The sequence below is a fragment of the Littorina saxatilis genome, linkage group LG9 (assembly GCF_037325665.1).
Source record: "Littorina saxatilis isolate snail1 linkage group LG9, US_GU_Lsax_2.0, whole genome shotgun sequence".
Classification (NCBI taxonomy): Eukaryota; Metazoa; Mollusca; class Gastropoda; order Littorinimorpha; family Littorinidae; genus Littorina; species Littorina saxatilis.
In genome coordinates this window covers 35,319,490-35,331,817 of record NC_090253.1, presented here as the reverse complement: position 1 = coordinate 35,331,817, position 12,328 = coordinate 35,319,490, and the positions used below count along the sequence as shown (strand labels likewise).

The 12,328-nt window shown below is 46.2% G+C and overlaps 1 protein-coding gene across 1 annotated transcript in view; it reads right to left on the bottom strand.

The window, feature by feature from the left end:
* Positions 1-12,328, bottom strand: part of LOC138975913 (dynein axonemal heavy chain 10-like) — a 131,020-nt gene that overhangs the window by 96,341 nt on the left and 22,351 nt on the right. Inside the window, exons 17-24 of the mRNA XM_070348677.1 lie at positions 11,223-11,336; positions 10,906-11,046; positions 10,294-10,482; positions 9,703-9,863; positions 8,166-8,397; positions 7,589-7,843; positions 6,696-6,854; positions 6,328-6,444 (exon numbers count right to left, since the gene is read on the bottom strand). Coding sequence (XP_070204778.1) covers positions 6,328-6,444; positions 6,696-6,854; positions 7,589-7,843; positions 8,166-8,397; positions 9,703-9,863; positions 10,294-10,482; positions 10,906-11,046; positions 11,223-11,336 — 1,368 coding nt within the window. The remainder of the gene's footprint in view (positions 1-6,327; positions 6,445-6,695; positions 6,855-7,588; positions 7,844-8,165; positions 8,398-9,702; positions 9,864-10,293; positions 10,483-10,905; positions 11,047-11,222; positions 11,337-12,328) is intronic.

The window sequence follows — 12,328 nt, the reverse complement described above, 5'->3', positions numbered from 1 at the left end:
CACACCCCGACCATGCTGACTCAGGGGCAAATGAAGGTTTGCAGTGGATCTCAGACCCGTTGTTGCCAGTTAAACCAGGCCCAGCTTTTGGAGGGATGGAATTTCACAATAAAGCAGTTACCCCCCCTTAGCCATGCTTATCTTCCGCCAATCCGTGCCCATTTTATGCCAAAACCTTTACCTATGTTGATTTATCAGTCCAGTAAAAATGAACTTGACTGATCATAAGGCTTGTGTTTCATTGATTATCTCCCTTTAGCATGATGGGGGATATTTGTGTTGCATGGTTGTTAGTCTTGTCATAAACGAAAAGTAACGAGAACAAAATGGATATTGAAAGAAACAACCAAGATTCTATCATAGCAGCAATTTACTTGGCTTTGTCCCAGAAATTGCTGCTTGTGTTGAATCTTGTTTATTTCTCCCCTCAACTCCCCTTCTCTTATTCAATATCCAAAATTTTATAAATAAATTTTCATTTAATTAATATACTTACCCAACTCACAAATAGCAATTAACTCTAGTTCAGTGCTGGTTACGCTGTACGCGTCCCCTTGGTAACCAAGGGAGACCACTCTAAAAAAGAAAGTGATCAATCCCATAAGGCCAGACTATTGCTAGTCTGACTTCCGTATGCGCGCGCATACGCCGCCATATTGTCATTCCAAACGAAGCCCAACTCACTCTTTTTTAGACCCCAGTACCAACCACAGCGGGGAGGTGGGAGGGAATAAACGTTGTGAGTTGGGTAAGTATATTAATTAAATGAAAATTTATTTATAAAATTTTGGATTTGAATTACATATCTTTACCCAACTCACAAATAGCAGATTGCTACTATAGGTGGCGGGTACTTACCGAAAATCAATGAAGAAGGGCTTGTCCTGCGGCTACCATAGCAGGTAGCGCAGAACTGCCGTCCTGTCTCAAGGAGGAGATGTCTCTGAGGTAGTAGTTCATAAAGACATCCTCAGACCTCCAATAAGCTGCCTCCAAAACTTCGGCCAGACGGCCTGATCGAAGCACTGCCACAGAGGAGGCCCATGCCCTTGCCTCATGAGCTCTTGCTGAAGTCAGGGGAAGAACTGCCCTAACTTCACCGGACTGAGTATTCCACCAGGCGTAAGCTTGCCTGATCAATGTGGAGACCCACTTGGTTAAAGTCACCTTTGCGATATCTTTGCCTCTCGCTGAATTAAGCGAAATGAAAAGCAATTTTTGACTTTCCGAACGAATGAACTGAGTTCGAGACAGATAACTGCTGAGCGTTCTAACTGGACAGTTAGCAATGTCTGGGTCTCCAGGAGCAAGAATGTTGCTCAAGGCAGGAATGTTAATAACAGGAGAAATTTGGCCCGGTTTTTGATTTTTAGCTAAGAATTCTGGTCTGAATTTGAGAGATATAGAACCATCTTTCTCGGTTGAAATGTCCTTAGCTAAACCTGACAAGGCATGAACCTCGCTCCCTCTACGAGACGTAGCGAGCAAAATTAGAAAAACCGCCTTGCGCGTCAAATTGGCCAAGCTGGCCGACTGAATGGGTTCAAAGACGTTGGAAGCCAAATACCGCAAAACAAGTAACAAATCCCAGGCAGGGAGCGGAGATTTAGCGCGAGCGGCCTTAAGGGAGGCACCCTTAATTACACTAGAAATAACGCCATCCAGAGTGATTTTGTGACCTAGTTGCCGTAGCGTTGAGGCAATTGCGGACCTCCTAACGCGCAGGGAAGACGCAGATCCACCCTGTTCTGCTAACCATGCTAAGTGGTTAGCTACCTGCATCGATCTTGGTGCCAATGACTTAACTTTGTTGAGATCGCACCATTTAACCCAGGAAGCCCAGTGAGAGGAGTAGACTGACCTGGTCGACTCCCTATGGGAATGTTTCACAAGATTCAGAGTGGCAGAAGAGGCCCCTGCCTTACGCAAAGAGCTTCTGACAGAATCCAACCGTGTAGGTTTAGGGCCTGAGGGTTCTCGTGAGGGATGCCTGACCGGGGTTGTATGAGTTCTCCCTTTCTTACTGCAAGGGGGATAGGCGGTCGAACCGCCAGTCGCAGCAAGTCCGGGAACCAGTGCTGGCCAAAGTGGGGCAACCAACACCAGCGCTGGTCTCTCCAAGTCGACCTTCCTTAGAACTTTGCCCAACAGACAAAACGGAGGAAAGGCGTAAGCTGTCAGACTCGACCAGTCCAGTTCCAGGGCGTTCACGCCCCACGCTGGAGGATCTGGGAAGGGGGATACAAACAGAGGAAGCCTCGCTGAAAACCGAGTTGCGAACAAGTCGATTAGAGGCTTCTCTATCTGCACCCAAAGGCGAAGCAGGGACTGATGAGACAGGGTCCACTTTGAATGAACCACTTTGTCTCCCCTGCTGAGGGCGTCTGCAAGGACGTTCAACGTGCCCCTCAGATAGATGGCTGACAGCAGTATGCGGTGCGAAACGCACCAAGTCAGAATGTGACACGCACTGTCTGAAAGACTGCGGGACCGCGTTCCGCCCTGCCTGTTCACGTAAGCCGCCACAGTCGTGTTGTCTTGTGTGCAGCCTGACGTGGCTGTTCTCCAAGAACGGCAGGAAAGCTTGGAGGGCCAAAAACACGGCCTCCAACTCCAGAGCGTTGATATGGCGGGAGGGTTGAGACAGATCCCACACCCCTGACGCCACATGTTCCCCCAGGTGAGCCCCCCACCCCGTCAGAGAAGCGTCTGTAAAGAGCTCGTTCTCCGGTGCCGGGCAAACAATCGGGACTCCCTGCGAAACCCACGGGAGCAGCCAGACCTGAGTAGTAGCTAGAAACCAGGTCTCCAGAGAAATCTGACTGTCCCATCCCTGGGTTGACTGATCCCACCGAGACTGAGGGGCTGCCTGAAACGGCCTCTTGTGCACCCTGCCCAGTGGGATTAGAGTCGCCATTGACTCCATCTGGCCAAGTACCGATGTCAGAACCCGTACACTGGCCAGATTCTCTCCGTGAAGCGCACGGAGCAAGTCTTGTAATTTGGTCACCCTCTTTTGAGACGGGCGTACTGTCCAACTGAGCGTGTCGAACTCTATCCCTAAGTACGTGAACTTCTGGGATGGAACCAACTCTGACTTGCCCAAGTTTACTGAAAACCCGAGCTGAGCGGCCTGACTGAGCACCCTCAAGGTGTGAATGTGACAGAGATCCCTGTCCTGATGGAGGATTAGCCAATCGTCCAAGTAGGCACGAAGTCGAATGCCCTCTTTCCTCAACAGAGCGCAAAGTTGGCGTACCACTATGGTGAAAATCCATGGGGCGAGAGAGAGGCCAAACGGGAGAGCCCTGAATTGATAGGCCTTTTCTCCCCAGCGGAAACGCAGCCACTTCCTGTCCGAGGCATGCATCATGACATGAAAGTAAGCGTCTGTCAAGTCCACTGAGGTTGCCCAATCGCCTGGACGAAGCGCCTCTCGTACAGAGGTAGGCGTTTCCATAGTAAACTTCACTGTTCTGAGAAACTTGTTCAGTGTCGACAGATCTAGAACCGGTCTCCAAGCCCCCGAGGCTTTCGGAACTACAAAAAGTCTTCCGTAAAACCCCGGGGACCGCAGGTCCGTGACTTCCTCTATCGCCTCCTTCAAAAGGAGGGCAGCCACTTCCCCCTGAACTGCGGCTCTCGCCTCCGGATCTCTTGGAGGTTTGCAAGGAGGCATTATCCTGGACAGAGGTGCCTTTTCCCCTGACCAGAGAAGTCTGAACCCCGAACGAACTATCTCAGTAACCCACTTGCTGTCCACCAGCTGCAGCCAGGAAGTGAGGGCCCTGGACGGGCCGCCCGCTACAACCAGTGCGGGGGCTACCGGGATGGCGTGTTCGGGGGGGCATCATTGGGGGTGAGGCTTGCGCCCCGACCCCCTAGACGCGCCAAAAGATTGTCCCCTCTTAGGGTAAGGCGCACCACGGCCCCTACCCGCCGAGGAGAAAGACTGCTTTTGAGATTTACCGCCACCAGACGAAGAAGTCTGTGGCTTGGTAGATGACTGCGTCTGAGTCTGAGGATGCGGCTTGTTCTGAGCCTTAGGCAAGCCCTGAAAAGCCATCCGTGCTATGGCGAGATCCCTCGCATCAGAAGTTTCCCTCTGGAGTGCCTCCAACAAAGCACCTTCCGCAAAAGGTGACACCTTCAAAGACTCGATCGTGGCTTTGTCACGTATCCTGGAGCCCGCCAGAAAAGCTGACCTCCTAGAATGCACGGCATGTGCGTAGAGGTTAGCTGAGATAGTCAACTGTTCCCTGGTCACCTTAGCCAGAGTGGCCAAAAGAGTAGACACGTCCAGTGCCGAAGCATCGAACCTGAATTCGAACGGATCTAAGGAAGTTGCGACAGATCTCGACAGTGACCGCTGCAAGGTTTCAGAAACAGAAGTCAGCTCCAACAGGGACCTCCCTGCATCCTCCAAAGACAACATGGACGCTTCAGTGTACGGGATAGTCTTGCTAGCATTGTAACCGTCTTCCCGCAAGGACGCCAGTTCCGGCGAAATAGGGAGAACCGACGTGGGCAACGCAAAGTGCTCAATCAGACTGATAGGTCTAGGAGTAAGCTTCAACTTCTGGACAACAGAAACAGCTCGCTCCCCTTCCTTAGCCAGCCAAGGAATGACGTCATCCGGTGCATCGCCCCGTTGAGTCAACAAAGGCACCGCACGATTGTTCTTCTCTTTGAACACGTTCGCCATGACGTAGGCGACAGATGATGATTCCCGGAACCGGAACTGAACCTTCTGATTCTTGGAAGACCGGAAATCATCAAACGCGGAAGCCGGTGGTGGAAGTCTCTCCTTACTCCGAACCACCCCTTCCGGGAAGTACTTAAACGCTATCTCTGCTGCCGACGACACAGCGGCCGGTAGCTTACTAGGCAACGTAAGCTGGGCTTCATCCACCGCCGTGGAACTACCCTCGTCCATATCGACTTCCTGCTCGCCATCGCAGTCAGGAAGGTGCTCGCCGGAAAGACTGGCAAGGTCAAATCCAAAGTCACCCTTGACTTCCTGCCCCCGGGGCGGAAGAGGAGATGACATACCCGACACTGCGACAGAGGTATATGCCGAATCCTTACAAATCACAGGGCTCCTAGCCTCCGCTGACCGCGTACAATGCGTTTGGTCAGCAATGGTTTCGGAACTTTCGCCATGTACATGGTTTACTCTCTCCTGTGTTTGCAAGCCACTATCACCGGACGTACCTTTCAAAAGCGCAGGCTCCTGCAGCAAGGAAACGAGACGGCCAGAGCCATGCTGCGGCGCGTGCACATCCGCTCGAACAACGGAAGTGGCCGCCAACCGCGAAGCTCCTGAAGTAAAAGCGGAACCGGAAGGTGAAGGCGAAGACATGATTCTCCCCAAAGACGTAACATCAATAACGCCAGTCGGAAGTGAGCGAATCTCCGCTTTCGTTGCCGTCAAATACGCCGCCAAAGATGATACCTGCGAACTAAGTGTAAGTAACAGCGATGCAATGTCGGAGGGCATAACCCCTGAACCACCAGGAGCCCCCGACACAACAACATCCTTATCAACATTCTTAACTGAAACGTCTTTGTCATTGCGCGTGACCCTGTCTTTTCTCACAGACAAAATGGCGGTCGACGGCTTGTCAACAGCCACATCTGCACATTTATCAATAACCGGCTCTGAAAGAGGAATGGCGGACTGTCCGGCACTCTTTCCCCTCCTAGAAGAAGAAGATTTCCTAGAAGAAGAAGATTCCCCAGAAGGAGACGCTGCAGCAGTAGCCTGTCTCAAGCTAGGTTTATTCTTGGCGTTCTCCGCCATGGTAAACACGAACTCACAAAAATTTTCTGAACAGAAAAAATCGTACAAGTTCGCACAAACGCGACAAAATGTCGCCAAAGTTTACATAAAACAGGAAAGATTTCACCAAATAACAGCAAAGGTGAAGATAAAGCTCGGCGGCAGACCAAGGGGCGAAGCCAAAGTCCGTAGACAAAGCAACAAGGCTGAAAACAGCCGGAGCGTACTTGAACAGCGACCAGTCTTGTTGACGCTGAGTTTTGGAATGACAATATGGCGGCGTATGCGCGCGCATACGGAAGTCAGACTAGCAATAGTCTGGCCTTATGGGATTGATCACTTTCTTTTTTAGAGTGGTCTCCCTTGGTTACCAAGGGGACGCGTACAGCGTAACCAGCACTGAACTAGAGTTAATTGCTATTTGTGAGTTGGGTAAAGATATGTAATTCAAATCTATTTTTCATCAATTTCTTGGTCAAAGCTAAGTAAATGTTTAAAGCAGGCAAGTGTATAGTAATCCCACTTTGTTGCTGATGCGAACACACCTCAGTGAACTTGCGCTTGACAACGACCAGACTGGCATCAATGTTCTTGGACTTGAGGACCAGATCGTCCCACAGCTGAGGCAGCTTCTGCACCAACTCCTTCTCTTCCTCTGTCACCTACAACATGGATTATAGTCACATCTGTCAGTACTCTCACACAAAGTTCACAAGGAATCGGACATAAACCACACAACCTGCACCCAAAAACTCTCTGCATGAGGAGGAAAGTCTGATTCATGAAAGGCTTAAAATGTGCAGTTCACTCCATCTTCTCTCTCTCTCTTTCTCTCTCGTGCATGCGCTCTGTCTCACAAACACACACATTGCACACACACACGCACAAAGGACAAGGCTAGTCAGTGGTTTACCTCAATGCCATACATGCCAAGAGTACGGTATTTCTCATTGATGTCTCTGATGCGGTTTTCCACGTCCAGTGAGATGGTCTTGATCTCTGAGATGGTGGACAGGACAAACTTGAGATCGTCCAGCCGTGTTGGAGACTGCTCCAGGTCATCCGACTTGTCCTAAGCAACACATACCGACATGATTAGTCACCTTCGCATTGCAGCTTGTAAAACATACTCACTCTCTCTCTCTCTCAATGGTAAGGACTGGATATAAAGGCTAGTATGTTCGGACACATGCTCATTTAACCAGCCTAAACACACACACACAATCAATCAATCAATCAATATGAGGCTTATATCGCGCGTATTCCGTGGGTACAGTTCTAAGCGCAGGGATTTTTTTTATTTTTTTAAATTTTTATGCAATTTATATCGCGCACATATTCAAGGCGCAGGGATTTATTTATGCCGTGTGAGATGGAATTTTTTTACACAATACATCACGCATTCACATCGGCCAGCAGATCGCAGCCATTTCGGCGCATATCCTACTTTTCATGGCCTATTATTCCAAGTCACACGGGTATTTTGGTGGACATTTTTATCTATGCCTATACAATTTTGCCAGGAAAGACCCTTTTGTCAATCGTGGGATCTTTAACATGCACACCCCAATGTAGTGTACACGAAGGGACCTCGGTTTTTCGTCTCATCCGAAAGACTAGCACTTGAACCCACCACCTAGGTTAGGAAAGGGGGGAGAAAATTGCTAACGCCCTGACCCAGGGTCGAACTCGCAACCTCTCGCTTCCGAGCGCAAGTGCGTTACCACTCGGCCACACACACACACACACACACACACACACACACACACACACACACACTCCCATACACACAACACCCAAGCTTACATCCAACAAGTCTCTGAGGCCAAACAGATTCTCCTTGGCAGAATCTCGCAGAATCTTGCCGAGGACGGTTTCCCACTGCTTGGCGTGATTGACTATGGATGACGCCAGCTGTGTCATGGACAGCCTGATGCAGTCCTGGTCCTTGATGGTGGGCTGGTTCTCCACCTCCTCCATCATCTTGTTGTAGTACTGCAGGCGGTCGTCAAACCACACCACTGTTGGGTCCCTCGCGAACCACTTCTCTGCCAGTGCTTGCTGTAACACACACCATGCTTTGTTACATTGCATTGAACCATGGAGATCTCTCTTCAAGTGTTCACTGAAATACACTTCTCATAGCTTCAGACTTATCAAATGTGGTAAGATAAGATAACATGACATGGTGTAATATTAACAGCTATAACTACTATTGCATAAGCTCGTGTAAAGTTATATCAAATTAAACAAGCTCACAAGTATATTGTCAAATTACATGACATCCATATGCCAAGACAAACCTAATGAAATAGATACAAAGCATATAGATTTTTCATATCAAGAAGAAAAGGCCTTTTAGCTTGAGACACACAGTGTTTACCTTTTCACTCTTCCAGATGTTCCTGTACTTCTTCCACCTGTTGAGGTAGCGTGTCAGGGTAGTGAGCGTGTTCTTGATGTTGGTGGTGATGGTCTGCACCAGCTCGATGATCTCCTGGTTGGCCGAGATGTCTGTGAAGAAACTGAACATAAACAGCTCGTCCTCCCCCTCTACCTTCTGGGGCGGAGTCTCCTTGCAGCTGCCGTTCATCCAGCGAACAAACAGTTTTGTTCTGCAAAGAACACCCACATACAAAGGGTAAGTTTTTTTGTATGCCTTGGAAGTAACTGAAAATGTCCACAATTTCCAGTCTTTTTTTTTCATTCAGGGGTATATCAGGCTAAAACAGTTTCAACTTTCTTGCCACAAAAGGTCATGGGAAACAGAAAAGAAATTCAAGTTAAAGGAACTTTGAACAGGACAAAAAAGCACCTGGTCCAGAAGAAACAAGTCGCGTAAGGCGAAAATACAATATTTAGTCAAGTAGCTGTCGAACTCACAGAACTGAAACTGAACGCAACGCAACGCAGCAAGACCGTATACTCGTAGCATCGTCACTCCACCGCCCGTGGCAAAGGCAGTGCACGTGGAATTGACAAGAAGAGCGGGGTATTCGTTGCGCTAAGAAGGATAGCACGCTTTTCTGTACCTCTCTTCGTTTTAACTTTCTGAGCGTGTTTTTAATCCAAACATATCATATCTATATATTTTTGGAATCAGGAACCGACAAGGAATAAGATGAAAGTGTTTTTGAATTGATTTCGAAAAAAAAATTTTGATAATAATTTTTATATATTTAATTTTCAGAGCTTGTTTTTAATCCGAATATAACATATTTATATGTTTTTGGAATCAGCAAATGATGGAGAATAAGATAAACGTAAATTTGGATCGTTTTATAAATTTTTATTTTTTTTTACAATTTTCCGATTTTTAATGACCAAAGTCATCAATTAATTTTTAAGCCACCAAGCTGAAATGCAATACCGAACCCCGGGCTTCGTCGAAGATTACTTGACCAAAATTTCAACCAATTTGGTTGAAAAATGAGGGCGTGACAGTGCCGCCTCAACTTTCACGAAAAGCCGGATATGACGTCATCTAAGACATTTATCAAAAAAATGAAAAAAACGTTCGGGGATTTCATACCCAGGAACTCTCATGTCAAATTTCATAAAGATCGGTCCAGTAGTTTAGTCTGAATCGCTCTACACACACACACAGACAGACAGACAGACGCACATACACCACGACCCTCGTTTCGATTCCCCCTCGATGTTAAAATATTTAGTCAAAACTTGACTAAATATAAAAAGAGTGAGGGGTTTTGCGGGTGGTGAACACAACTGTTCACTGACAATTTCAAAAAGAAGGAGGAATATTACAAAAGTTGATCATCAGAAGTGTACCCAAGAGAAAATCAAAACCATCATGATAAATACAGCAAAGAATTCTGTACGCTGTTACAGCCAAATATTTCAGGTGTTCTTAATAGAGAATGCGAGGCCCAGCCAAGGACAAGCAGCAACGTACGTACCCATCGACAGCATCACGTACACACTGCAGGGTGAGTTTGTAGACCTCGTTGGCCTGGGGGTGCAGCACCACGTCCGGCGCGGCCAGCAGCGTGTCCACCTGGAACAGGGCCTTGCTGCCCGTCAGCTGGTTGTTGAACCGGTTCATGTTGGTCAGGATCAGCTGCACACACAATACGCACCTTGATACACACAAGTCCATACTGTTTAGGCTGGCTGTTGGTCATCATGCCCTGGAGCATTAACATCTGAACTGAATGATCATTACGGATTGCGGTCCTACGAGGAATGCAAAAGTGCAACAGACTGATGTACTGATTTTAAAACTGATCAACTGATTCTATGATAAATTAGTCAAATAATTATGGTCGGACAAGGAAAGCAAAAAAGCAACAGACTGATAAACTGAATTTAAACCCGGTCAACTGATTTTTATAATAAATCATTAAATTCATCAATTATGGGCTGATTCTGGCCTAATCTTTGTGTATATCTGTAACCATGCACACAGACATTAACCCACCTACATACATTCGAACAGAAAGACAGACAACACACACACACTGAAAAAAGGTAAGTGCTGGCATGTGTACCTTGGAGAGAGACTGGTAGACCTTCTTCTCCCAGTATGAGTAGTACTGGTGCAGCTTGGGCGACTTGCCAGTGTTTGTGTGCACCACCAGGCCCTCCATCTTGGTCAGCAGGGGACCGATAGCATGATACTTGCGAGCTAGAATCTCAAAGTCTTTAACTCGTTCACGCTCAATGTGCTCAAAGAACTCCTGCAATCAAGAACACCAAGACATTTTCATACTTACAGAAAGATTTGTATATGCGCTTTTTTGAAAACATCCCCACACACACACACCCCTCTTCCCCACACCCCCCCCCCCCCTCCAAAAAAAACAACCCCAAAAAACAGTGTTTCGTGAATCTAGTCAGTAACTTGTAACTCTTATAAAAAAACCAGCTAAGCATCAAGCACAGATGAATGGCTCTAGGCCAAATAAATGACCCGCTAAAACCGCTGAGTGAGGTGAAGAAACAATAGCAAAAAGTGTCTTACCACACAACCTTTATACACAAAATTGTATCCAGAAGGAAGGGAACAGCACCATAAGAAAGATATTCGTTGAAAGCTAATTTCTCATGATGTTGTTTGAAGCACTGAGACAGAGGCTGCAGACTGGAAATGCAGTACTTACCTTGCAGCTGGGCAAGGTGTCCGGGGCCTTGGGTGCAGGGAACTTGAACAGGTTGCTGTTTTCAATCATGTTCAGCCTCTGGTCAATGTCACGGGCGTTCTTCTGAATCTGGTTCACCAGGGACTCGAACTTGGCCATTGCCTGTGAAAACAACACACAATGAATGAAGATGTGTTGACCGCATCATGGACATCATAATACAATAAAGTCATGGAACACAATTACAAGTGGACAAATCAAATGGATGTTATCATTTTGTCATCATTCAGCCTGTATGGAAACATTCAGTCAAATATGTGAAGAAATAAACAACATACCGATCCACACTTGGCGACAAAGTCGTTGATTCCCAGGGAGTTCCAGTTGAGTCGTTTGGCGCCAGGTCGTAACATGCGACGCAACTCATGCATATGTTCCTCCAGCAACTGGGCCTGAAATGGATACACTCACATAGACATATTTTGAAAATGAGTGTATTGCTTATTCAGAATGAAGAGCGAGGTCACATTTGAAAATTTTGAAAATGTCACTGTGTACTCTGTTACTCTTAAAGCATTCATATGTATATAATCTACTCTGTTGCTTTTACAGCATTCACATGTACATAATCTACTGTTACTTTTACAGCATTCACATGTATATAATCTACTCTGTTGCTTTTACAGCATTCACATGTACATAATCTACTATGTTAGGTTTACAGCATTCACATGTACATAATCTACTGTAACTTTTACAGCATTCACATGTACACAGCATTCACATGTACATAATCTACTATGTTAGGTTTACAGCATTCACATGCACATAATCTACTGTTACTTTTACAGCATTCACATGTACATAATCTACTATGTTACTTTTACAGCATTCACATGCACATAATCTACTGTTACTTTTACAGCATTCACATGTACATAATCTACTATGTTAGGTTTACAGCATTCACATGTACATAATCTACTGTTACTTTTACAGCATTCACATGTACATAATCTACTATGTTACTTTTACAGCATTCACATGCACATAATCTACTATGTTAGGTTTACAGCATTCACATGTACATAATCTACTGTTACTTTTACAGCATTCACATGTACATAATCTACTATGTTACTTTTACAGCATTCACATGTACATAATCTACTATGTTAGGTTTACAGCATTCACATGTACATAATCTACTGTTACTTTTACAGCATTCACATGTACATAATCTACTATGTTACTTTTACAGCATTCACATGCACATAATCTACTATGTTGCTTTTACAACATTCACATGTACATAATCTACTATGTTACTTTTACAGCATTCACATGTACATAATCTACTCTGTTGCTTTTACAGCATTCACATGTATATAATCTACTCTGTTGCTTTTACAGCATTCACATGTAACACAATCTACTCCTTTAC